This window comes from Etheostoma cragini, chromosome 12, assembly GCF_013103735.1.
Source record: "Etheostoma cragini isolate CJK2018 chromosome 12, CSU_Ecrag_1.0, whole genome shotgun sequence".
Lineage (NCBI taxonomy): Eukaryota > Metazoa > Chordata > Actinopteri > Perciformes > Percidae > Etheostoma > Etheostoma cragini.
The window spans coordinates 3,305,695-3,333,403 of NC_048418.1; the positions used below are offsets into that span (position 1 = coordinate 3,305,695).

A 27,709-nucleotide genomic window follows, 5' to 3' on the forward strand; every position below is an offset into this window, starting at 1 on the left:
TGTCCATTTAGTACAGTGCTGCAATTGAAAATATACAGTATACGGTATTGTTGCACCAAACTTGATCCAAGCTTAAGTCACTACTGAACACAACTGAAGCCACTGCTTTCCACAAAATGTTTCATTTCCTGAAAAAAAAACGACATTGTGGCACAGTGAGGTTAGAACCGTAAGCTATATTGCATGAAAACTAGAAAACTGACTGGAGTTGATTAGAGAACACAGCCGTAAAGGTATGCAAATCTGAGAACCTGAGGATTTGCATATCAACATATCCACTAAACAGAGATAAATGAGAGAAAATAAAAACAAAAAAAACCAACAAATCTGGCCTTATTGTACAAGTTTTTTTCTCCCCACCTTCTCATAAATGATCTATTTATGAAAAGGCACCCATTGTTAAATATACTGAGATGTTAACAACAACACAGCTCCATGTTCCAAGAAAATGTAATGATTTTGTTGCAACTGCAAACAAAATAGTGACATCTTCATCTAGGAAGTATACATTGGGAGCACAGTTAGAATTTGTGTTTTTCATTGTGACTGCTCCCATCACTACACACTCACCCAATGCACTGTGTGTGAGTAATCCACTGTGCACACAATTAAATGTGCGTTTAAACGTGTCAGCATGCATTCAAATTAATGCTCAGCTGATCTAATAAAAATATAGCCATTAAATAAGATTACACAGTGTGCTATAGAGGCAACAAGTCCTTTCATTCAAGTGCCTTAAGAATGCCTCTAGATGGCACTCTTATCCTAGCTTTACAATACAATCAGCAGTGACGTGAAACGAGCCACACAGACACATTCTTTTTCTTTATCTCACCCCAGTCATGAATGAATACGTTCTGGGAAAAGCAGTACAAACGGTGTGTGTGTTCAGGGGCCACCTTCTTCAGTGGCGTGTATTTGCACCTACTCCCTGAAATGAGTTTATTTATTCCCACTTGGTCTTATTTCGGGAGTTTTGTCCATCTCTACTACATGTAATGATAACATACTCCCCAAGTTAATCGCTGAGGTCTGAGAACATGGTGACAATGATGAGACGGATGTTCAGACAGAAACAAACCCAACAGTTTATCCAAAATATCTTAACCACTTAATTGTGTACACAGCTGCATTAAAAGGCAGGGTTAAGTACAGAGACGTGGGGCCAATATGGCCAATATCAGATCGATAGTGTGGAAAAGCTACAAAAATGGCTGGATGTAGCCTCTTCCACCCTTCAAATTCGGGAGTTACGTTGTTTGGAGCATACTGAGGGCCTACGTATCGTGGTGGGTCTGTAAACTGTGATGGGGGTTTCACAGTTTGTCTCTGTTTTCACTTCCAAAGTTCGACTCAAAGGTTTCCAACCTGTCTGATAGTTGGACTGCTCATGTTTCTTGACCCATTGGTCTTCTTTTCATTGTTTTGACCATGTTGTTAGATCTTAGCAATTAAATTGGTGAGTACAGTGTTATTATTACTGATAGAAAAGAAGATTGAAACTCCGAAACAAGACCCAAGTTGTAGTAAACTGGCATTATCTTTTAATAAAACAGTAGTCTCACAGAGACTAAAACAGATTGTGGGTTTAGGTGCTCTTTTCCAACTGCCTGAATACACCATTAAACAAGTGGCTGGTCAATGTTTCAATAAAGGATGGGAAAAGAAAGTCACACTTCTCAGCCAGGTGTTGGGTTTCTAAATGTACATCAGCCTGTTATGACCATTAGAAATGCATGTCACTGAAGGAGGAGCCCCGTTTGAGATGACCCACACATGAGCGGTCAGTGAATTTGTCCACTGTTGTGCACTTTCCTTTATGTCCTTATATATTTACCCATTTCACCTGTCTCTTTATAGAGTATATAGTGCTGTTTCCTTAGCGGTTTTCATTCTTTACTTATTTATTTTTCAGAAGTTTTTTTTATTCTAGAAGTGTGTGCAAACAGTGTTCTATGCATAAAATAGACTTTGCATCGCTATGCTATTCCCTTTTCACCTTTAAGACCCTGTTTCAGGTATTATAGAAAAGGAGAGACATAAATTAAAAACAAAAACAAAAACAGAAACTGAGACACTTATAAGTGTTTAGGACACAGCAGATGCTATTCATGTCCACCAAAGTGACACAAGTCCTAAGAGTGTCATGTGCTTTTGTTTGATCTGGGTACAATTACAATAACAAAATAATTATTATATATATATATAATAAGAATGATGAGTAAACAAGACCCATGGTACAGAAGAAAGACTCAAGTCTTGTAAGAGATGCAATTTGCTTAAACAATTGTAAAAAGTATTACTTCCTTCCATCTTCTGTCTTTTAATGGTGTAATTAGTCCATCATAAGAAATAGGGCTAAATAGCAAGCAATAGGAGACTGTAAATTAAACTCTCTCTCTTTCTCGCTCTCTCTCTCTCTTAGTCGTAAATATACTCATTCACACAAGGCTTCATTTATGCTCACATCTGAGCCCTAAAGATTTATCAGTGGTCACTGTTTCGCTCTGCAACATACCAGTCTGGTCTACAAGTAATAGTCAATAACACTGGTTTGAGACAGTGTCTTTCAGATGGGATCCAGACATGTGTGTGCATGTGCTTCTGACTTCCCTCGATGTAATAAAGCCATGTGAGAACACTGCAGATGTGTCTGTTTCAGGACTTGTCAAAAATCAGATGAGAGTACAAAAGTCTAGTGGGATTTGACAAGTCGCTCCAGAAACAACTACAACAACTGGTAGTTTTGTTACCACTTTGGTGTGTTTCTGCATTGTCTTTGTCAACAGGTGCAGAGCCCACACCAGGTCCTAGTTGTTCTGGTTTATTCTGGGTAGTTGCTGTCATCCATCCCATCCACCTTTTACTCAACCCATCCATTTGGTGTCCCCGTTTGAGAACTTTTCTCTACTCTTTGGGCTCACATGCTCGTTTCACAGGGTGGTGTCGAGCTTCTGTCTAGAACAATGTGATTTTCTCGTTTCTCCCCACTCTGTTCTGCTCCCTCTATTCCTTCTCCTTCTTCCCCTCCTTCCATAAATGCCAACTCCTGGGTGCAGTTGAGGGGGCTGGCTTTGGACAGTGGGCTAGTATTGTTGCCTGAGCTGACAGCAGACCTTTCCATGTGATTTGTCGCTTGGTGGCTTAAGCTTCTGAGCTGTCCTTCACCTTCTAATCTCCTGGCTGCTGAGCCCTCACCTCCACCCTGGGGGTTGCTTGGACTGACAGATTGCTGGGCCAGACACGGAGATTGCACGATCGCCGGTGGAGACTTAGCTTCCTGGGTTAGGGAGCAAGAAGAGGGGGAGAACCTGGAAACCATGTCGTCGGAAAGCAGTTGAGCAAGTTTGGCTGAGCCAGCAGACGCTTGTTTTGCTACAGGAGTCATCACCACCATTAGCACGTCATCTTTGGATCCAACAAAGTCAACCTTGTGGGCTCTTGGCTTTATAGGGCTGCTATAATCTTGCAAGGAACTGCAGTTGCTGTCATAAGTCACCCCAACACTTTCCTTGCTCTGTGGCACCAAACCCACATCTCTAGTCCCACGTGCTTTGGGGCTGGACACAAACTCATAAAAACCCTCTTTAATGATGGCCATTGGCTGGATACTGTCAGGGCCCTTGCTCACTTCCATGGTGCTGATCTGACTTAGATCCAAGGGAGGGGGGATGCGCTGGTTTCTAGTTCCAGCTTGACTCATTTGAGCACTTGGGAGCAGAGAGCTTCTTTCTCCTCTTTCCACTGAAAAATCCTCAGCCGCATTAGAGAATTTCCTGGAAATGTTTACTTCAGACGAAGTTTGTCGGGCTTGAGTTGAAGACAATGTTTTCATCTCCATCTGCTCCTCTGTAATGTTCTCCTGTTGTTCCAGGATGGTTGCAGTCATATTGTAAGCGTCTTCCAGTCGCTTTGCGCTTAGGCATTGAGGGGAAGTTTTATCAGATGAAGTCTTGACTCGTTCAGGGGAACCCTGCTGAGCCACTTCCCTGTAATGGGACTTTCCTGGGCTACCCACCTCTGCATTGGAGTAGTTATTGTGGTAGCTCCAGCGGCTAGGTGATGGGCGATTGTCCATAGGACACTTACTGTCCTCCTTTTTATCCACCAACACATCTGTAAGTTCCATGTTGCGTGCAAAAGCATCCTTTAGGTTAATAGAAATAATGCTTCCACTCCGTTTTGCTCTCTCAAGCGCTTCCCTCCTCTTGATGGCCTTCTCCTGCCTTTTCTGCTCTCGGTAGAACTCAGAGAAGTTGTTGACAATGATTGGGATGGGAAGAGCAATGACCAACACACCTGCTATGCAGCAGAGCCCTCCTACAATCTTGCCCAGCAGGGTTTGTGGGTAGATGTCTCCATAACCAACAGTGGTCATAGTAATGGTAGCCCACCAGAAGGAGGCAGGGATACTGGTGAATTTGGTGGCGTCCTCATCCTTCTCAGCAAAAAACACCAAGCTAGAGAAGATCATAATGCCCATCGCTAAAAAGAGGATCAGTAGACCTAACTCATTATAGCTCCTTCGCAAAGTGAAGCCCAATGACTGGAGTCCTGTTGAGTGCCTGGCTAGCTTTAGGATCCTCAGGATCCTCATAATTCGGAAGATCTGGACCACACGGCGCACGTTCTGGAACTGCAGAACACTCTTGTTAGACTCAGTTAGGCAGAGGGTCACGAAGTAAGGCAGAATAGCCAGCAAATCAATAATGTTCAGTGGTGCTTTGATGAAATCCCATTTGTTGGGCGCTGAGAGCAGGCGCAGCATATACTCCATGGTGAACCAGGCAATGCAAACCGCTTCCACATGGGCTAGGCTGGGGTTATCATTGAACTGGCCAAATTCATCTACCACCTGGAGCTCCGGCAGGGTGTTTAGGGACAACGAGATGGTGGAAATGATGATGAATAGGATGGAGATCGTAGCCAGAAACTGCAAGACAAAAACAAGATTGTGGGTTACTGTATTATCTCTTAATCTGTACTTAGACACATAAAAAGATGCAGAGCTTGTGATCCTTGGTCAGTTCCAATGTGCCAGTCGGCCTGTGCAATTCAAAAAGTTAGTTCTATAGTTAGGGACGGCAATGTTGGCCGGCCTGTCCATCACTTTGGTTTGGATTGAAATGTCTCCACAACTGTTACATTGTTTGTCAGGTTCCCTATAAGATACGTACTTATGACTTGGGGAATCCTCTGAATTTTCATCACTTGGTTCAAAGAAAAATGTCAGCACAAGTGACTCGGTTGCTATACAATTTTGATTCACACGCTCCAGTTCCCTAGAGGATGAAATGAAAGGACGTTGGTTTCCCATAAGTCTTCATCTATTGCCTATACTTTGGTTAATGAGCAAAAAACTCCAAAACTAATATTCTCATCAGCTTCTAGCTGTACTCTGTGCACAATTAGCAACTATTAGCATGCTATAATGCTAGGTGCACATGTTTTGTAGTTATCTGCCTAGTCATCAGCATGTTGGTTACTGTGAGCATGTTAGCTTGCTGACATTAGCACTTTACTCAAACCTGCTTTGCATAACTACAGCCCCTCAACCAGTGGTGGATTTCTGTGACACCAAGTAGCACAATCACCGAATTTCCATAAAATTTGCCTCTGGTCTACTGGGTGAGCTTCATAATTAGGTGAACCAAAAAGTTTTTTAGACAAAGTTTCTCTAAAACCAAATGTAAGCTTTACAAGTTTTTTTATGACAAAGTTTGTTGATAATAATTTGCCAACGAAAACGTTTCAGCCTAGTTTTATTACAGGTAAATGTAATTTGGTTTTGTTAGTGTGTATCAATAACTGCATGCAGAGCTTACTGAACCCAGTGCCCCTGTCACTCTCAATGATACTAATGGAGAAGTGCCGGGGCCGATTCACTGCAACACAGGCTACATTTACACTGAGGGATAATGGCCAACCTCAATGGCTGCTTTTTATATCACATTGATCACCTCAATTAACTAATAAATGGAATTAAATGAACGCTGCACCATATTATGCATAGTGACAGTCACCCCTAACCGTCTTCTACTCGTGACCTCTGATTGCATAATAGAACAATTATGACAAAAATGGAATCTAATGAATAGCACATTGGCTGCAAACCACATAGCACATTCTAAAAAAGAAGGGCTGTGTCAGTTCTAACGTTCTACGTTTTTCTTCTAAGAGCAAGATAAGGTAAGGATACGATATATTTTTTCTGTTTCTCGAGAAAAGCTTTGCCAAGTCTGAGAAATAGGCATTGACCAGGCAGGAAGGGTCTAATGATAGATCAAATTGCATTATTCATTCATTCAACCTTTTATTTATACTCGAGAAACCATTGAGGGGTTGCCATCCTTTACAATGACATTGAGTCAGTTACAAAGGAAGAAAGGAAGCAAGATGGGAACCAGGATGTATGGGAACCAAACCAGCAGTTTGGGAATTTGATTGACAATATGGTCTTTTGGCCTCTGTTAGATCAGTTTTTTATTTAATTCTGTCTCTTGTGAGTCTCTGATTAGAACATTTTTTCCCACAATGCACTGGAAAGAATTGGTCACCTGCAGGGCCAGCAGACATTCAAGCATGAATATTTTACAAATTGCTGAGTAAAATGTAGGCAGGATGAGTTATAGTTTTTGCCCCTAAATATTCAATTTCACAGGTGATTTATGAGCTCCTGGCTCATTTAACGCCACAGAACTCGTAGTTCTCACAGGACGGCTCAAATAGAAAATTGACTAAGGGGATTCAGCCACACTCCCTATAAAAACCTGCATGTCCTAGCCAAGTTTGCTATCCGAAGCATGTGCGATCTGAGTCCTCTCTCTGCAGCTCTTGCGAGGACATTTCAGGATAATTATAATAGGATTTTGTTGCTATCTATAGAAAGGATAGAGAGAGGTTAGAAGTGTTTACTCACTCTTTCAACCCCCTACCGGAAGAGTCAATCAATAGTTAAAAACCCCTAAGAAAAGCTTTATACCAAAATGAAATGCAACAAAAAGGTCAGAAATAAAAGAAAATGTCAAAACAAACTGATAATGGCGGCCAGGAGGCAGTGAGAGATGCTGTTTTGAACAGAGACTGTGGTACCTTGTGCTCACTGTGTGCTGATACATTAATGGCGGTGGCACGTCATTATGTAAACCTGGTGAGTTGATTACAACTGAGAGGGATTGTGTCAGGAAATTCAAACATACACTCCAGGATTTTGGCAAAATGTCGCATTGAGTGCTTACACATGGAGCCTGAACTAGGTGGAAACAAGCAATAAAATGAGCGTCAGCCTTAATTAAGGCATTTTTTCTTGACAAGATGACATGTTTGGAGATAATATGTTTATTGGATATAGCACAAGCTGTGAAATAATAATAATATGAAGAAAAGGAACTAATATGATATCACCACTATTAACTAAATAGGTTAGATTTAGTTTATAATAATATTTGATTGCATATTATGCTATCCTCAAATGTATGAAGTATTGACGATAATGGAAGACTTTCTCAGTGTGTAGTTATGATCAGTAAATAAGCATTATTAAGTTAAACATTAAATATATAAAAGATAATTATATTATGTCTCTAGATTATCCATTTATCCACCCAAAATCCAATCATTTTAAGAAATGTACTGTATATCGTCGCTTTTGGTTACTCATCTGTCCTTGAATCATATTCAAAGTCAAGTTATTTGTTTAGATTGAGCAGCACTGAGAGTAGATGCTGTTTGTGACTGATGTGGAGGGAAACCTAAGGATCAGGTAAGAAAGGGAGAACTTTCTTTCCATTCTGCTATGAAAACTGTCCCTAAGACGCAATAGAGAGTTCCTGTGAAATCACGTGATGGAAAGATTGTCTCGGCTGTTTCCGGATGAAGGACCTTCTGGCCTATCAGAGACATGTCAAAGGACACAGCGCATTACAGCATTACACAGTGTACTGTATTTCTGCTGCTCCATAATCCTCATTCAGACCACGGGACTTGGTTTCTGACAAACAAACTCATTTCTTAGACAACACTGCAACGCAAGCAAGATGAGGCAAACAGAGAAACAGGGAGAGAGAAAAAAACGAGCGAGAGATGACAGACAGAAAGTCGCAGAGAGACAGGACAAAGGAAAGTAAAAGGGCCGGTGTAAGACAGTGTGTGTCCACCGTGCAGCGTCTTAATGGCTTAATGGCTGCCAAATGCTGTGACCTTGGCACCCAGGGCAGATTTAAAGCAGTACCAGGAACACACAAGCAGCTTTAGGAGCTGTGCAGTGGAGGAAGAATTAATGGAGGCTCCACATTTAAGATTCGACTGCTCAGTAACAATTTGAGTTAAATGAACTGGACTCAGCTGAAACACATTTAGTCCTAGTGAAACAGTTTGTTTAATGGGGATAAACGTTTGGTTGAAGGTCAATGGTAATGCTGCTTTGTGCCTTTGTCTCACTCTTTTCTAGGATTATGATCAAAATCTACTGTGGGCTCCTTAATCACTTTGGTGACCTTTCCCCCCTAAATGTTGATTCTTGACAGGCCCAATGAATGACTGCCCAGGTAAGATGTGCATTATATATTTATAGTCCCCACAAGATAAATCTTAACTTTTTTCTGCCCCTAAAGATTTTTTTTAATGACAAATAAAGTGGGCTAATTATTAACTCTTCACAATTTTAGAAGACAGCATGATACCATAAGACTTAATTATTTAGTTTTGCCTATTTTGTTTGAGGCATGGATGTCTTGGATGTCACACTGGGTGGTGTGGTGTGTATATGTATCTGTATACAACCAAGAGCATAAGCGTGCACTCACCCAAACCATTCGGACCTTCAGCAACACATATATATTGTGCATGGGATTTTATACCCAGTCTCTACACAGTATCTCTATCTTCGTCTCATTATCCATGTACAGTATATGTTCATAACTTCCCATAATGGCCCATTGCTATAATTGTTATTCATATATAGTCTCTTTCTCTCTCTTTTTCTCTCCCCCATGCCACCCCACCCCACCAAAATGCTTGCTCTTGTGGGGTGTCTGCAAATTATAGAGCGTAGTCTAGACCTACTCTATCTAGAAAGTATTCTGAGATACAGCTGATACCATAATTACAATTGAATTGAATGATTGTGTCTTACCATGAATACATCATCCCACAGCCTACTAAGAACATGCAATGTTCTCCAATGTTATGACGTGTTAAAATAGAAAGGGTTCATTGTCTGGGGAGCATGACTATGCTCGGTAGATTTTATCAGACAGGTCAGGGGCTCAACAAAAAATTACAATCCATCCGTTGGGGACACCATAAATATCAACCGCAGAGTTGTAGACATAGAGTATCAACCTCTGAACAACAGACTGCTTTGAATCAATAAAGTGTGGGGTGGGGATGATTTCCCAGCCAGGGTCAACGTGAACAGGGCGAAGTAGGTAATCAGAGAAATGGACAGGGGAAAAAACACAAGATGAAATGAAAGAATGGATAAAGTGAGTGCCTGGGCAGAGAAACCCGCGCCCTGATCGATATGTGGAGGTATTTCTGGAACAACAGGGACAGGGATCCGTTGACCAGCTGCTGTTTCTGCAACCCAGGTCATCTAAGCTGCTGCTCTCAACAGTCATATTGTTTTCATCCATTGTTACACCGAGGTGGTGCTCATATTGACTAATTTAAAATGTGCTGCACTGTAATTAACATTGGGAGGAGATTTTTCATAGTGATCCTGTTCAATTCAATGCAATGTTAAAAATACACACTGACGTTTTTAACGCCCGATAGCATCAATCAAGACTCATGTTCTGCTTACTGGAAGCAGCAGATGTTGGAGGCACAGGTTTCTGCCTTCTGAAAATCCCTTCTCTATGGAACAAACTTCAAGCTAGCTATGGCAAGGATTGAAAAAACATTTGGATCGTGCAACAAGGCAGACCTGCTTGGTTCTTTCGGGAAATTATTGTAAAGATTTACAAAGAATACATTTAGGGAGTTTAATACTGGGACGTTTTGGGATTGATTGGTGGGGATTGGTGTGGACGAAGTACACACAGAGATACATTGGTAATAGCTGATGAGGTTTAACCATGTAGCCAGCTAATTTAAATAGGTCACGTTACTGTTTTGTGTGAACAGTTAACGTAATTTAATACTGTGTTTATGTATTAAATGTATCTTTTTTCTCCTCTCCTAGAATGTATCCATTCATTCTTATATAAACTTGTTGATAAGGGTGAGCATACAAAGATACATTTGGAAAATTTGAGCCGAAGGTGGCAAAGCCAGGAACTACTCTCGTTATATTCCCTCTGACTCAAACTGTCCCCTGTGCTTTTGATTTTGGTTTTATTGCTACAGAGAGGAATGGAGACCACATGCAACATTTGGAGACCTGAGTCAGTAGTTTACATGACAAACTCAGTGTATCATTAGGATCTGAATGGTGTTCAGTCTTAGATAGAGACAGAGACACGGAAGAGTCAGATTATAGTAATTACCCCAAAGAGAAGCGTGTGGCTGGTCGATGTGACACTCTGGGCTGAAATTATCCAGACATGCTATGTTATTAGCCATCTAGGCAGGGTGATCACTGCCCACCTCCACTGGAGCACAATGGAAGCTGCTCTGCTGTGGATCCGCTAGATAAAGGTAGTTTGATGAGTCTTCATGCTTTGTAGAGAACATTTTTTGGTGATCGTTGTAAAATAACAAATATTCCAAAGACAAAATATTTCACAGAGCAATGCCCAAGATCTTTGCATTACCAAAAATATATAAGCCATGCACACAATGCTTGCACACGCGTATAAAGACAATCTCCAAGCCCCCCATAATTTATGAGATTTCCAAGTTTGTCATAACAGTGAGTCTATAAAAGAAAAAAATGCCAATTAAAATAATAATTCACACTTTTTTAAAGCAATTTCTCTTAGTATATTAATTAAAATGATCAAATTATTGTGATGCCTGCAAATATTACTAATCTTCACCCTTTTCTGCAAAAACAAATACAATTCAGAGCAGCTGTTACACGTGGACACATCTGAAGCTTTTAGGTGATCCAGTTATTTAATATATTGATCACTGTGGTCTTTAAACAATGCCCTTTTTTGGGGGATAGTGTCTTGTAACCCTCATGTTGTCCTCGGGTCAAATTGACCCATTTTACTATACAGTGTTCTTTTTAAATACCCAATCATAATTCCCCAAAATAACATGACTGATTCCACACAACGCTCTTTGGCAAGTACAAATCTCTACTTTAATTCATTTTAGAGTATCTTATTCAATTCTGTAGCATTTGAAAAACACATTGAAGTGTTTTTGAAATAGTATTGAGTAAAAGTTGAAATATTCCAGTCTGTGATTATCCATCAACATCCATTCCTTTAATTTTAGTCTAAATAATTCCTAATTTCTGCTTTTCTAACTCAAACATTAGGTATCATTTCCTGTAAATGAGGTTTAATGACCATAAATTCAAAAAATAACTGTAGAACTAAAGGTAATAAGTTAGTGTTGAAAAAAGCGTCAAGTGTTGAAAAAAGGGACAAAAATGTAAGAAAAAGTAAATAACAGCATGAAAAAGCATCAACAAAAGTGTGGATTTTCAATTTTGACAGGAAGACAACACAAGGGTTAAACATTGTAGCAATTTATCGCTACACAGCACCAAAAAAGTTAGTAAATTGCATAATAATCTTTTTTTAAAGCAACTGTGAATTCAAAAGTAACTTTACACTGCAATAACAAACCTCCAAATGATGCTGGTGGAACTGAGAAGACACACACGCAACAAGCTGGTTTATGAAGAGGTGGTTATCACAAGCTCCCCTTACTTAGTTTTTGTGGAGCTTTAAGCGCATCTCTTGGCCTTCATCAGCGGATAGAGTTTGGCCCACACTGAGCAAGTCCATCCTCTGATGAAGGCTGTACGATGCAACTAAGACAAGCTCCAAATCAGGAGAGGTTAACAGAATAAAAACAGAAAAGGATATGAGCTGTATGGGGTAAAGCTGCTACAGGTGGAGGGGAGGGATGCTGGCCAAAAGATGTGCCAAGTAACCAGACACTGTTAATTGTGCTCATTGTTAGATTGGATCAATTTAAGCAGAACCTCCATCAGATGCTCATTAGAGTCAGATATTTGGCTGGACCCTCAGCCTAAGTCAAACACATCTAGTGACCTTATTTCACACAATGTAATGTTGGAACAAGTGCACATTCCCTGAGGGTCATCGGAACAAACCTCTTAGACCTGCACACCCTGGTTAGCTGTGATACCTGGCTGACTCAGTGACCTCCTCCTTATCTGCTGGGAACCACATTTACAATTTAAGAGATGTATTTTCATAGTTGGAGCTTTATGTTCATGCCCATGGTTCTCAGCAGGAAACCAATGGAGTGCAGGCTGCGGGTAAGAATGAGTTCTCACAAGTGAAGGAGTTAAAGTACCTTAGGGTCTTGTTTGCGAGTGAGGTGACGATGGAGCGAGAGATGGGCAGGGGAATCAGAGAAGCGGGGGCAGTATTGCATTTGCTTTACCGCACCCTTGTAACAAAAAGAGAGCTGAGCCAGAAGGCAAACCAGCTTAATGTACCGTTCAATTTTTGGTTCCTACCCTATGGTCACAAAGGCTGCGTCATGACAGAACAACGTCCCCCGGACAAGCAGATAAAGATAGAGATGGTTTTATGTTTTGTAGTGCTCTATTACTTGCAGTGTTGTGACCAAGTCATTTTTGCTCAAGTCCCAAGTAAGTCTCAAGTCATTTCGTCCATATCTCAAGCAAGTGTCAATTTGTTCTTTTGGGGTCAAGTCAAGACACAGGTTATATCAAGTCAAGGCGAATGCTAGGTTAAGCCAAGTCAAGTCTCAAATCAAGTCACTTTTTTTTTACCAAAGATAAAACACTCTTACCTGTAGTATGCAGTCTACATAAAGAGAAGGGACAAGGTAGCCCAACTAATAAAATGATTTTTTTTGAGTCGTCCAATCATGATTCACAATTTGCGCTGCTACAGCTGCACAGCATGCTTGATATTTAGACGGAAACGGGACAATATTAAGTGATATTATTTTATATTTAACAGCTAACATTCAAAGACACGCAAATCAGCAAGCCATCATGCGTCAAGTCAAGTTTTGAGTCATTAACTTAAAAGTCCACCTCAAGTCTCAAGTCTTTTTTCTTTTTTTTAAGCCGTCAAAACGATGACTTAAGTCATCTCAAGTCCAAGTCACCAAGTCTCATGTCCACATCTCTGATTACTTGTGTTTATGCACAGGGCAGAGAGTGATCTCTTTTGATGGGATTTTCTTCCACTGCAGAACTAAACCTCCAAACTCCGTGTCATGTGAGGCGAGGCTAACGGACAAAAGTTAGAAGTTAGAAGGAACGTGTGTAAGTAGCTGCATGTGTAAGTACTCTCCTCTGATTACAAAATAAAAAAAACTTCTTATAATCCACCATAATACTTCTGCACAACGTTAACATGTTAACATTTAGTCAGCTGCAGGAAATATCACCGATGTCACTCATAAACTGAAGACATATAAAGCAGAGAAGAGAAAAGACAGTCTGGCAGCGTGTGAGCTGTGGAACGCTCCTTCCCACTGACGGCCTGACATGGAGACATTTGCCAACTAAAGATTTACAGCCAACAGCAAACCACTTTGGATCGCCCTGCTGGAGCAAGACATCATTCTCATTTGAATGGAAGCATTCAGTATTGGAAAGCTACAGTACATTAGTGAATAAACATCACTCTGCTACGCTCTGAAAGCACTAAAGACATCTGAGTAGCTTCTCACTGGTGTCTGGGAAAAGATGCTCCATACATGATGCTGATGGAGACACTGTACACACACCACCAATGACTCACTTACATAGTGTCCTGAAGTACACTCAGGGTTTCACAATGCATTTAAAAGGTCATGCAAGTGTTGCAACGATTGCAAATTAGTAAATCAACAAAGAAAGAACTCAATACCAGTGCAACTATGAAGGGCGTAGGGCTCCTTGCGTTGCTGACATGCTCTGTGAATACACACGTGTCAGATCACTTAGATCATCAAGGTAACGTCCTCTCACTATACCAAGAAATCAATTCTTAATCAGCTTAGTAATTTAGTGCTACTCTCTGGAATTATCTACCACATGAACTAAGTTCTTCTCCAACAGTATCTTCTTTCAAAAGCAAACTTAAAAAAAATCTTTTTTTTCACCCCAAGCTATTAGTTAAATTAGGTTGAAAATAGGGATGGACCTATTATCGGCCCTGGACGATTATTGAGACGATTTTTGGCACTTTGCAGATGAACAGTATCAGCGTTTTATTTGATGGATAACCGATAAAGTTCATTTAAGTTTTAAGTTTCAGTTCATTAAAACAAAAGTGTGCTGCTTCGGCTTCGCTACAGCTCTGTCTGTCCCTTTCCTTCGGTTTCACTCACCACTGGGTCTGACTTAATGTCCCGCCCACAACACTACCTGACTCTCTGTTACTGGGTGTTATGATGACAGTTTCTAATTTGTGAAATAATATCTTAAAGCATTTACACAAGTTTTGTGTTGGAGTTTGTAACATTCCAACATCTTCAATGTGACTTAAAAGAGTTTTATTTTCACTGTAAATGCACATTGCTTCAAAATATTGATTATCACTTTCATTAACTACTAATAATCAGATTGGTATCTGCCTTGAAAAAACAGTATCGGTTTCTCCATAGTTTAAAAGTGTGTGGTTAGGTAAAAAGTGTGGTTAACTAGTACATTTGAATATTTTTTCATTATTATTCAATTTTTAGTAATAATGATATTATTTACTCATTATATTCTACTTTTACTCTAAGTCTATTTTATTTTGTTTTTGTTGTCATGATTTGTGACTGTTTCTTCTGGCTTTCTTTTGTTTTAAAGCACGTTGAGTTTACGTCGTTCGTATGACATGTGCTGTGTAAATAAACTTGACGTGACTAAGAAGCACTGCTTATACTCTGACGGCTGGCGTGTCGGGTAACTCGCCTTCACATTACGTGTTATTTTCTGTCCCCTCACAGCTTGTCGCGGATCGGTCCTTGCCTGTAGAGGACAATGGAACAATGGATGCCCAGTGCTACACGTGAGGGAAACTAAACAACTGTACGACAGGAACACAGGCCGACATCTATTTGAAAATCCAAACGTTCAAAACTACAATCCTAAAAGTAATGTGAAAAATCTGTTTGGTTTTACCTAATCTGATGCCAGATTTGCAGCAAATCGCAACATCTTTAGAGTTTACTGAGGCAAAAGTCACGCCATTCCCCCAAATTAACCATGTTACATAAACTGCTCATGTGCAGATGGAAATATAGGCAAACACACCTGTACTCATCCAGATGTGCATGCAAACATACTAGCACCAAATAATTGCAGAAAGACAAAGCAGGATGTAGGCTTCTTTTGACAGTCAGTAATAAATCTAATATACCCGTTTATTTAAACATACACACAGAGTAAGTAGTTCAGATGAATATTGTTTACCTGGTCCCCAGTCAGACTGCTGACTAACCAATGCCCTCTGTCATAAATCTGGGTTTAGTAGTCACTCTGTTCCCAGATCTCAGTAACCGTAACAGTAACAATCAATAGAAACAATGTTCACACAGTGGTTCAGTGACAGACACTATTATTTTATGATTACCACAGGGATGAAATTAACGACTATTCTCATTGTTGATTCATCTATCAATGATTGATTTGTTTTTTGGTCAATAAAATGTCAGAAAATGGGGAAAACCAACCAGTGTTTTCCAAATTGTAAAGTATTTGCATGATATTATTCATGGTTCAACCTTCTTTGTTGTTGATAGACATAGACATTAAATGCAACGTATAAAGAATTATAGTCAGATACATCATTCATGAGTCTGGTCATCATGATCTTCTGCTCAGCAACAGGCTGGTTAACGTTGAGATTTTTACACAACTCTAAAATGATCATTTCCTCTTTACTACTAAAGTGGTTCACTGAAATATACCAAACTTATACAATAATCTGTGTACCTCATGACTATTTGGCAACCTAATTATTATTCTAAATTCATCTGTAAACAATATTAATGAGTAGAGTAAAAGGTGTCAGGTTTAGCCCACAAGGAAAACAGACATAATAATTTAATTATTTTAGGGTTGCCTTGTTATATCAGATGGGAAATCATTTCCTATCCTAAACTTTTTCTGTCTGTAAACTCCATAATTTTAACCCTATTATTTTTTAAATGGGTTTAATTGCTCAGCTGATCACTGTAAGACTGTGCACCATTTGGGCCTTCTTTGAGTCAAGTAAGATTTTCATTAGATGGAAATCTTATTGGTCTGTGTTCTCATTGTAATTGCCCCCCCCCACCACACACACACACACACACCTCCTCCTTTCTCCCTTCTGCAGGTCAGACAGTGGACAGGACAGACTATCTAACCTGCCGACAGTTAGTCTATTTACAGCAGCAGCAGTCCTGGTAAAAGCCCCAAAGGAGATTAAGCCATACTCCTAAGTCATACTGTGTGTGTGTGTGTGTGTGTGTGTGTGTGTCCATGAACAGGTGACCATAGTACAGAGGTGCTGTCATAACACCCTGTTGGTTCCATCTGAACTCATTCACTATACATAACAAGGTAAAACATAAGACAAGAAAAAAGTTTTCTAATATTCAATATCTGAATATTAAGACAAACTTTTGTGAATGATAGTAGAATATATACATGTTTTACCTTGTTATAGTCTATAATAATGCTTTGACGAATTGTAATTACCAATATGTCTAGCCAAAAGTACTGAGTACATTTGACCGACTTTCAATGAAAATGAAACAATCCTGTTTCAGTGTGTGTGTGTGTTTGTGTGTGTGTGTGTGTGTGTGTGTGTGTGTGTGTGTGTGTGTGTGTGACTGGCTTCAAAAGATGCAAAGAGAACATGTAAAAAAAAATGCATTCTGAGCCAAAAATAAGAAGATTACACAGATTATGTAAGTGTATGAAACTAATCTTTATTATTGGAGCATGTAATACTCATGTTATCCAATAAAATTCAAAACTATCATGGATATTTGTCCATCTGGACTCTGAACTGCTGTATGTGTGTGAGACCAATGGATAGAGTGTGTTTGCTCCAGAACAACTGCTGAACCATGTTTTCCAAATGTCCAGGTAATGCTTTTGTTCTAATCAGCAGTAGCACTAAGCTGTACATGTCACCAGGAAGGGGCACTCCTATTGGCTGGGAGCTGAGCATCATCCCTGCTGCTCCAGAGTGACACACGGCTGGTGTCAGAGCACAGCGGCCTAAGCAGCTTCCCTCCTGCTGACACCACGGTTCCATCATGGTTACATGGCGCTCACATGGCCAGTGTGTTGTATTTATAGCGTGATGAACTATCTGCAAACCCTTATCGTGTAAGACTGTGTGTGCACATATATATATATGATTCATGGTTCAGTGCAGGAAAAAAAGGCCACGCACTTCTTCTCCAATCACTTCTATTAACTTTACCGAAATTCTGCACAAAATTAAATGGAAATCAACTTAATAACGTAATGGCAAACTTCACAACATTTTTAAAATAAAAGTAGTCGATTTGGGTGCCGCGAGGCACCAAACGCCTCTAATTTTTCGTCCGGATGTTTGTCACCTTCCGCTTTCTTTGTGTTGATGTTCTGACCTCTGGATTTCTGAGGACTAAGGTTAACTGCTCCTCAGGTCTCTGCAGGGTAAATCCAGTCAGCTAGCTAGACTATCTGTCCAATCTGAGTTTTCTGTTGCACGACTAAAACAACTTTTGAACGTATAGATGTTCAACCAAAACAAGTTCCTTCCAGAGGCTGTTTTGCAGAGTCACCGCCATTGAGTCCGGCCCGTAGCACCACTCAAGATGATTGTGATTGGTTCAAAGAAATACCATTAAACCAGAGCATGTTTTTCTCCCTACCCAGAATGCTGTGTGCACCAGCCAGACCCTCCTACGCAGTGCTGTGGAGGAAGGTCTGGCAACGCAAGACTACAATAAAATCAATTTGTAGTTGCAACAAAACCGCCGGCAGCTTCTTCCTAAGTCCAATATTTAAGCCTCATGGATGGAACTAGAACTGATGCTCGATTCCTTCTTTCAGACTGAAATGATTCAAATGTAGCCAAAAAGATATAATGTCTCTTACGTGTCATAGAGATTTCAAACTTCCATGTTTTGTATACTTGTGTTGAATTAGCCATTAAAGCTCTCCTCTTTTCTCCTTATTATGTTAACTCACGAACTGGAAAAAAGTCAGATGTATTCCAACACAGTGGTACTTCCTTCCAGTAACACAGATTGACCATCAGCAGTGTTTTCAAATTATAACAATAAATTAGTTATGGCCTAATTCTGACTAATGCTTGGATAGTGTTTTAAGCAGCTGTCTGTCTGCTGCCTCCCTGTCTGTCTGTCTGCTCTGCTGCAGACAATTAAACTAGCACAGTAAGCTTACTGTGGTAAACAAATGTTTGTTTTAAGCTTGCAGTGTGTACTACTGCACAAAGCTTAGAGGAAGCAATCATTTGACAGACACTATGCAGCTTGTAGTTCACAAACACATAAAGCTGATCTCACTGGAAATCCACAGGCTTCCCATTCATACAGAAAACATCATCAGATGATATGATAAAAAATATTGGACTATGTGAACTCCATCATGACATGCGGAAACCTGACTGGAATACTTTAATCTGTCCCCAAAAAATGGAAATGAAACTAAATAAATGTTGCAGTAATCCTGCAAAGGAAATTTGTTTTTTTGCCTTGACATGCACAAAGGCACACACACACACACACACACACGCACACACACACACACACACACACAAACACAAACACACACACACACACACACGCACACATATATCCAAATATCTCATTTAAAGCTGAGTGGGAACAGTGCAATTTATTGTGTCATCGACTGCATTTCCAAACTCAATCTTTTCCCCTTCCACCAAACTATTCTTTATGAATAAATCGTGGTGCAATAAAGATCAGATTCAGAGAGATCAACTGTGCAACAGATTGCTATTGATCTGTCAGACTTTCTCATTCTACAGCTCCTTGATGAAGGCAAGGCCAGTCCTGACAGCTGAGAAAGACATTTTATACATGAGGAGCGACGGATAGTTAAAGGTTTTATTCTTGTGTTTTTCAAACTATTTAGGTGAAACAAACTGCAAAGTAACGTTACTGGGTAATGTACATCTTAAACTAATGTCCACTAAAACGTGTTTGTTTTGCCACTGACAGACTCAGATTATTATTCTGGTAACAGAGGTTTTTACTGAGCTGGGGAAGAAAGCCTTCTCTTACTTCGCTCCGTGGTCTTGGAATAATTTGCTAAACTTGCGCCACGGTCAAACACATCATTTCCTGCTTTCAGGTAAATTTGTATGCAACAGTGTATGGTGCAAATGTCTTCATTTAAGGAAAGGGAATCATTATTCTCCTTCTCTAGTTCAAAACTTCCAGCATATTTTAAACGCCACGTTTCAGGATGCTTTTTTATTTTAAATTTTTTTAGGAATCATGTAGATCTTGTCAACAAGTCTGTCAGAGAACGAGACCTTGTTAAAGCCAAACCGGCCACGTTTACAGTACACAAAAGCGTAATCACAAGCTTTTTCCCGCTCCTGTTGTGTTCTTCAGTCACTCAAAGTAGAACAAGGTAGACACAGTTCTTGTTTCCAGCCCCCTGAACAGTTATTTTGCCTCTTTTGGGGGAATGAGTTTTCTTTCATTCATTTTTAGGCAGACATATCTACCTATTCTGATTATTTCTTTTTTTTTTTGGGTGGGGGGGCGCCCTGAAATCTAGTCAATCCAGTTATCTCCACTGTACTAGGTTGCAGGCAGTGTCTTTAGAGACAGATATCTCACACCTTGGACAAATAAAAAACCAAACCATCTGCATTGATACATATTGCTAGAGGAAACGTGAAAAGTATGATATATTTTGTTTGGTCTTTTGCAATCCCCCCCCCCACACACACACACACACACACTAGCGAGGACCACAGGACAGTCCCCTACAGTCCTAAAAAGCCAGAACGCAGGAGAATACTCATCAGTCCAGTAATCCATCCTCCCCCGTCCCCCTCAGTGTCTCTGTTCTTTGCAGGTGAAGAGGGATTATGGTCTTGATAGCTCCCTAATGGCCTCTGATGCAGCTACGTGGATCGGCATGAGGCTGCTAATCATCGAGACAGGCAGCTCAGAGCAGGAGGGAACAGTTCAACAGAGTTCAGGGGCCGTCTCCGACTCATGTCAAGGAATGATTGAGAACTACCTCCGAGTTTTACATCGTGGCATCGACACATAAAAACACACTCGATCCTGCTTAGTGATGAGAAATATTTGAGTGTGTGTTGTATTGGATGGCATGCAATCAGTCCAGTCCCAGTTATGAGGGGCCCTTGTAGAGCTCAACAGTGACCACCCAACTTTTTTGTACCGCTCTGATTACGGAATTGTTTTTTCCCCATTCAACTGTTTCATTGACATTTTGCAAATTGCTAATATGGAGAGTTTTAAGTCTGGAACTAAGCCAACCAGCTACAAGATGATTAGTGAGCATAAAACATTTGATTCAGCGCAAAAAACGTTTTGAAAACGGCAAAGAGGTAGAAGTACAAGACCCCGTCCAGAAACTATCATGGACTTCAATGGGAGAAGCTCTTTCTAGCCGTTCGCAGTTTTGCGGGTATGGTAAATGTTTCTATGGCAACAGCAAGTTGGATCAATCAGAGACGTTGCTGTTTCACTTAGGATTGTGGGTACTGTATGTTTTTCCCATAATATCATGGATAACTTGTGTTTTTTCTTAAAACAAGGTTGATTTCATGCAGACTTCTAGTTTCCACAGGAGCAGAAACGTTTTCTTTCACAGGCACGTAGCTCGTGATACAATATGAATGATAATCTAAATCCTTTTAGAGAAAATCAGTGGGATTTTAACTTCAGAATTACACTGTTGAGCTATATCATTGCTGGTCTTGTTATAGTTATGTCAGAGTTAGTTTCCTTCACTGCCAAAGTTATAAATGGCCCGGACAAAATCCGCCACCAATCATTTTTACTCCATATTTTAACAACTCATGGGCGATTTTAGACTCTTTTTAGGGGGGTTACATTTAATCTCAGCCCCCATAAAAACTAAAATAATAACAAACTTTTTAAATCAATTTTGGTGCTTCAAGTGAGAGGTTGCGAACTTGTCTGTTAGTGACAGATATCGGTTCAAAGGGCTTGGAACAGCTTTAATATCCTGTGTGTCCATCCCGGATGCTGAGCACCTGTAACCCCGTCAAGGAAACGGTCAACGGAAACGTGATGTTGGCCAATCAGAGGAGGTTGTGACAGCCTTCCGCTTTTGGCTGAGTCTCGCTCTAATCTGCCAGAGGTGGAGCAGGAAACGGTTGTGAAGGTAAACGTTGGTAGTCCCCAGAGAAGAGGGTGAAGGGGAGAATGGTAATTTCATGGCAGAGATTAGAACTCCAATGAAACGTAAGGAACTCAAACTATTGCTGAATCTCAGAACATGGTGTCAAATTGGTCCTCATCAATGTGATTTATAAATTGTTTTAAGTGTTTAGCTCAGAGATTATCGGCTAATGAAATTACTGATGATTACTGAGAGGGGGAGGGTTAACACTGTAGCACTGTAACACTGCACCGTGTCAGTAGGGCCCCTAAAGGTCTGATCCTAGAATCATCCCTGGAACAAGTTATTGGTTGAAATCTAAATATTTATATCATGCATGCAACATTATGCAAGGAACGAACATGTCTGAACAGCAGTGCAGCTCCGCTGAAGCCAGACAGGGACAGGAGTCACTTCCTAAGTTACAATGCTGGTCCTGCATCACAGCGGGACCAAATGCATGCTACTAAAACTTACTTTGAGAATTTGGAGCCAGTTTCCTGCCCTCACAGCTGATTCATTGGAGAGAACCTTGTAGATAACAGAATAGAATACTTGGATCATAAAATCCTGTGTTTGTGACAACTTTTGAAATCCACCTTTACAAGTGAACATACCTAAATATGATCTATGATCTATGATCTCAGTTATGTCAGCCTCTTTAACTGGGTACTGCAGCACTTCAATAAAGTAAAGGAGTTTACAACCGACAGCTCCGTCTTGGTACCACGTTACACATAACAGTTATTATATAGTCGAGTTAAGGAGTCTCGCTTTTGTTCTATGTTCTGTTTCTGTGTCTCCTTTCTACAATCAGACTAATGGAAAGACACTATTTAAACAAGTAGGGTTTAAAATCTGTGCAGCAGAGGCAGAGACATCCTGACATCATGGATCAAGCTTCAAAGGCATCAATATATGTATCATCAATAATGCAACTCAAAAGTATCTCCTAGGTCAGATGACCTTGATGACATCATCAGGGTTAAGTTTCTCCGACTTGACAAAGCCCGTCCAGAAACACAGAAGGCATTTTACAACTTGTTTCATAAGCTGAACACGACTATGGCTAACCCTATATCCACAATGTTCCACTTCGGGGATTGCTCAAGTGCTGTACATACAGTAGTAAAAGTAAAGAAAAAATCCTCCCATTTAAAAACTATAAACAATCCAAACAGGCCTGTGTTTAATCAGCTAATCATTCCAGCTGGGCTTGTAGCCATAGCTACATGTGTTTTGTGTGCAAACATCTTAATCTGTAAAGGAACTAATGACTAAAGCCAACAGATCAATGTAATGGAACAAAAAGTACAATATTTCTCTCTGAAATGTAGCGGAGTAGAAGTAAAAAGTGGCATGTAAAGAAAAGTATGAGTACCTCAAATTTGTACTCAAGTACAGTACTGGAGTAAAGGCACTTGGTTACATTCCACCACTGTTGAGATGTGTATCAAGGCCACGACTGTTCATCCAAAACAATGATGGCGGATGTGATAGACAGATCGTTCATCCAATCATCTGCCAGTTATTTCTTTGAAAGTGCCCGCCCTTTTCCAAACGGTTTTCAATGACGGATTCTCAGATGGTTCAGTGTAAGAATCCATCTGCAGCGTCAGGTTTCAGTGAGCGTACTATGAAGCAGAAAATCATTCTAGCGTGGATCCGGGGGCATTTTATTAATATTTTACCAAAGGATCATTGCCCCAGACTCTATTTTAGAGTGTTATTTCCCTTTACAAGCATTAGTAAGTTTTAAGTCTGAGTAAGTAAACAAGGTGCAAGGCTGTTGCCTAGCAATGTAATTCCATTGGAAAAAAGGTGTGTGTGCAGCTGTTGTTACCTTTGCAGCCACAGATGAGCTGGGTTTCTCCAGCAGATCCCAGAGCTTCTGTCTCTTGTCGGGACAGCAGCCGTGCTCCTCCTCCTCCCCCTCGTTCTCCCTCAGTGTATCCGCCTCCCTCCGCAGCTCCTCGTTCATCTGCTCCTTCTTCTGGTGGTATCGCGCCTGGCAGCATGACTCCAAGTAGATCTCATCGATCCCCCAGTAGTCCAGCTCCTGGCCGAAGGACAGGGCGCACATCTCCTCCATCATGTGCAGCTTCCCCGTTCTGTAGAAGTTGAGGATGGAGGAGAAGGCCACCGGGTGCCGGTCAAAGAAGTACTCGTTCTCATTTAGGGTGTAGTCGTCGCAGATTTCCAGCAGCGACTCATGGGTGTTGCAGTCTCTTAGCCGCCCCAGACGGGTTCTGGGCAGCCTGTCCAATGTTCTCCACAGGACTTCATGTGTGAGACCTCCAACATTGAGCCTGACTCGCCGGGAGCGGGCCTTAATGCGGATGATGTCGATGGGCTCAGGGGGGAGCACAGGCCCTGCGAGCGCAGGACCTGCGGCAGATCGCGGGTTGTTGGCTTTGGGTGTGGGGAAGACCCCTCTTTCTGTCATGTTTGCTCTGCGTGTGCTGCTGTCTTACTGTGGGAGTGGGTTACCTCAAACAGGTTGTCGTGGCCAGTGTGTGTGTGTGTGTGTGTGTGTGTGTTTGTGTGCTTGTGTGTGTGGAAGAGTGTCTGGAGCTTGTTTTGCTCAGTGAGATGATGATGGTGCTCCACCGAGCTCACCTGGCTGGGTTCGAACCATTGAACTCCTCGTTACATCCATGGCTGGAAAACAAGACATCATACGTTACACAAGTCTGAACAGAGTAGTGTAAACTATATTACATAATTCTCCTAATCGACCTCTGGAGCCTCTTCACTGACCACAAGATGCGCAACTATCACTAGAGAAATAACAGATTCACAGATTCTTCATCCTGTCTTAACTATAGTGAAAGTCATTCATAATTTCTGCTCATTTTACTCAGCAATTAGTTCATGTATATAGGGTTTATTGAAAAAGAATTCCCCAAAAAAGGTGTAAAACTAGTAATAAGTTGTCTAAGAAGGTGTTACACAGAGTTCAGTGACAATTTATACTTTGTCCTTTCTAAACAGGCAAATAAAACCAGTTACATTTTGACCCAGGAAGACAACAGGTGCGATAATGTGCTGATATTAAAACAATTGATATGATTTCAAAACAGTATTGTGACCAAACTGATGTACTGTATACCAGCCTGTGAAAATCCATCAACATACTGTACGTTCCTCTGATGTTATTAGTCAAAAATAGGTCATAACTTCTAATTTCTTAACTAAAATATAGGTATACATTTATATAAATGAGGTTTATTGACCATAATTTCAAAAGGAAAATGGTTGGAATAAGTTGGAATGAAGTTGTCCAAGAAGGTGTTAAGAAGTTGGTGATGACATATACTTTGGGCTTTATAAACCAGACCAGGTGATATTTAACCCGGGCAGTACAACATGTGCATAGTGAAAAGAATGGAAGACAATACGAGGGTTAAAGAGACCGAGTTATACATACACAGTAGAAAAAGAAACATCCCTGTGTCATCATGGCCGGAATAACTTTCCAAGGGCCCCAAAGCAACATCATTTTTCTTCCAAAAAAAATAAATCTTTGGTTGCATGTCTCGCTCAAGGACAGTTGGACATGAGAAGCTGGACGTCTTGCGATCAAAACCTTCAATCAGCATCCAGTCTCTCTACCCAATCCAATGGGCTGCTAAATATTTCCCATATTAGGAACATGGCCTATATATGCACAAAAAGGAAAGGGTCTGAAACTTGATTTGTAAACCTCTACAGCAGAGGTCTTCAACAGGGGTCCGTGACCCCTAGGGGGTCCTTAGAGTCAACTCATATTTGTTATGTTTTCCCCAAAAAATTTAAAATGTCTAAAAATGTATAGTAACATGAATCTAACATATTATTAGAGAAGCTAAATCAGCCTATTTGTAAAAAAACAAAAAACATCCTAAACAACATTGATGATGGTTTTGCTGGCCTGTAGGTAAGGTAGACCCGATGGACGCTATCCACAGATACAGGTAAGCTTATGATGATCCACATGATGATGTATGAATATGTAAATAATTATTGTTTTAATAGCTTAGTATTGTAGGGCACCTTGAGAAGGTGTGTTTATAGCCTTTAGGGCACCATACACGGTATCGCAGGGTCAGTTTGTTATGCAACTCAATTTAATAAAATACACTCTATGTAGTAGGGGGGTCCCTGAACGTCTCTCTTTCAGGTTAGGGGTCCTTGGCCTGAAAAACATTGAAGACCCCTGGTCTACTCTACAGGATGGGGCGTCAAAATCAGATAATGCAGCAGGGCCCAACTCAAGGCCTTGATCATGTCAGTCACTATTCTGCTACAGTAGACAGTGTAGCGATAGAGAGAGAGAGAGAGAGAGAGAGAGAGAGAGAGACGAAGGGAAGGTCAATAGAGGCTAGCAGCTAACCCTTGCAGGTTAATCTGTCCACGTCGACCAGATACAGAAGCAGAGCACGAGGGTGTGGGTGGCACCGGACAGGTCCAATCCACTTATCTACTCTAAAATATCATGATCCATGTCATGAGTTCACAGCCTGCATGTTCAGACAGAGGACTTGCTGCAGATATGTGGATTATGGATGCCACTTATTCGTATTCATTTCGTTCGTAGTGATTATTCAGATGTCTGTCTGCCATAAATATGTCAAACGTTTCATGTAAATTGTAGGCTACTTGGCCGGAACACGACATACAGTTTGAGATCTTAGAAGTATATATGCAGTATATGTTTGGTTCAGTGAGTAGCAGACACACAACACCAAATGAAAATGACAAATTTGAGGAAATGGAAAATTTTGGAGATGCACTGTGGTATCTAGTAGCACTGTCAAACCCTGGAGACTCATCAACATTTAGAAAACACTGCCATTTTTTCATTAAAAAGAATGCTCAAAATCACTGAATAATGAAACTGTATATCTTTGAAAACCTGTTCAAATGTTTTCTTATGTAATGAACACCAACTGGAATTCACTCTGAGAGAAGGAATGGAATCTAAACTGGATTTTTTAATTTTATTTTTTACCTGGAAGCCTTTCCCCTGTTTAACTGTAAAGGCTTAAGTTGCCATTAGAAGTCCTCTGACTGCGGGATCTTTATCTGATTGTGTAATGGAGTTCCACAAATCCCAGTGGTGGCATTAGGCTTCGTCTCCCCAGGCTCAACTCTGCCTTAGTTAATTATAGCCTGCCTGTGTTCTCCTGGGACACTCATAGGACACGGCGCTACGTCACTACCAAGCTGCTACCTCACTACTAAAAATCTGTCTTATTACATACATGACGATTCCTTTCTGTGACATCAACATTAAGATTAATGACTGATTACAGTTCATATCTTGAGTTTATTAAACTAAGCTGCACTTAATTTACATGAATAATTAGATGACATAGCTGACTGTTTTTTTTGTTTATCCCACTAATTTCTTCCTCATCAAACCAGACAAAATGCAGAGCAAAGTTAAATCCTTTACATACAACACAGAATAACAGTCAATAGTGTGAGTGTCCAATTGGTTGTCAAGGGATTAAGGAGACAGGCTTTACCTGTGATTATGCACCTGGGCCCACATTAAGTTTAAAAAGTACAAGGGAGCGAGAAAGTGGATAGAAAGTAGATCTGGACCGACACAAATGACGACTAGGTCCGTTCTGTTACATTTCCTACTGATAGCGTTGTCAATAAGCCTGCCGCTGTTATTAAAACACATGTGTTATACATACATATGAAGGGTCTGTAGAGTAAAAAGTCTTCATGAGTAGCCCACCTCTGTGCAAACTGCTGCCGATATTTGTGAAAAGCCGAACTCTTCCAGGAGGTCCCACCATAGCACACAGTTAGTTATCCCAGCTGCTTCGTCTGCCCTCCGGTCGCTGATTCACGAACCCTCCCGAGAGCACCCACACCGCCGGAGATCCACATTATGGCGCAAATCTATTAGCACAAGAGAGGAAATGTCCCGGTAAACGATGCGTAAATAGAGCTGAGCGCCATGAGGACACACACAGCGGCTACAGAGAGAAAGAGGGACAAGTGTGAACCGGCTGGCCCGAAGAGCTATCGGATCTTCCCTGAGGAAAAGAGAACAAGGGGATGAGAGAGAGAGAGAGAGAGAGAGAGAGAGAGAGAGAGAGAGGTAATTGGATTGAGGCGTTCAGCACCATGGGCAGCTCCACTTGTTTTCAGCTGAACACTTCATTAAACACACTTTTGCTGGCTCTGGGGAGAGGGTGACTGACTGATATATCTTTAATTCCTGATTCCTCTCAA

The 27,709-nt window shown here is 40.7% G+C and overlaps 1 protein-coding gene across 2 annotated transcripts; it reads right to left on the reverse strand.

Annotated features, from left to right (window-relative positions):
• Positions 1–825: 825 nt before the first annotated feature.
• Positions 826–27,539, reverse strand: LOC117954592 (potassium voltage-gated channel subfamily B member 2-like). 2 transcript variants are annotated; one of them, XM_034888518.1, is made up of 4 exons: positions 27,207–27,539; positions 24,036–24,133; positions 23,316–24,001; positions 826–4,933 (listed from the first exon to the last, which is right to left on the reverse strand). In XM_034888518.1, exons 3-4 carry the CDS (start codon positions 23,916–23,918, stop codon positions 2,921–2,923), a joined length of 2,616 nt encoding a protein of 871 aa, XP_034744409.1. In that variant the 5' UTR covers positions 23,919–24,001; positions 24,036–24,133; positions 27,207–27,539; the 3' UTR covers positions 826–2,920. The 2 variants fall into 2 exon arrangements, with proteins under 2 accessions (XP_034744409.1, XP_034744408.1); XM_034888517.1 differs by having other exon boundaries at positions 23,316–24,133.
• Between the last annotated feature and the right edge of the window lie 170 nt (positions 27,540–27,709).

What these genes read in the sequence shown, in the direction of transcription:
- LOC117954592 (XM_034888518.1), bottom strand. Translation starts at nt 23,918, where the DNA reads ATGACAGAAAGAGGGGTCTTCCCCACACCCAAAGCCAACAACCCGCGA. An exon ending in GCTCATCTGTGGCTGCAAAG is followed by an intron (nt 4,934 to 23,315) that starts GTAACAACAGCT and finishes TTTGTCTTGCAG; the next exon opens with TTTCTGGCTACGATCTCCAT.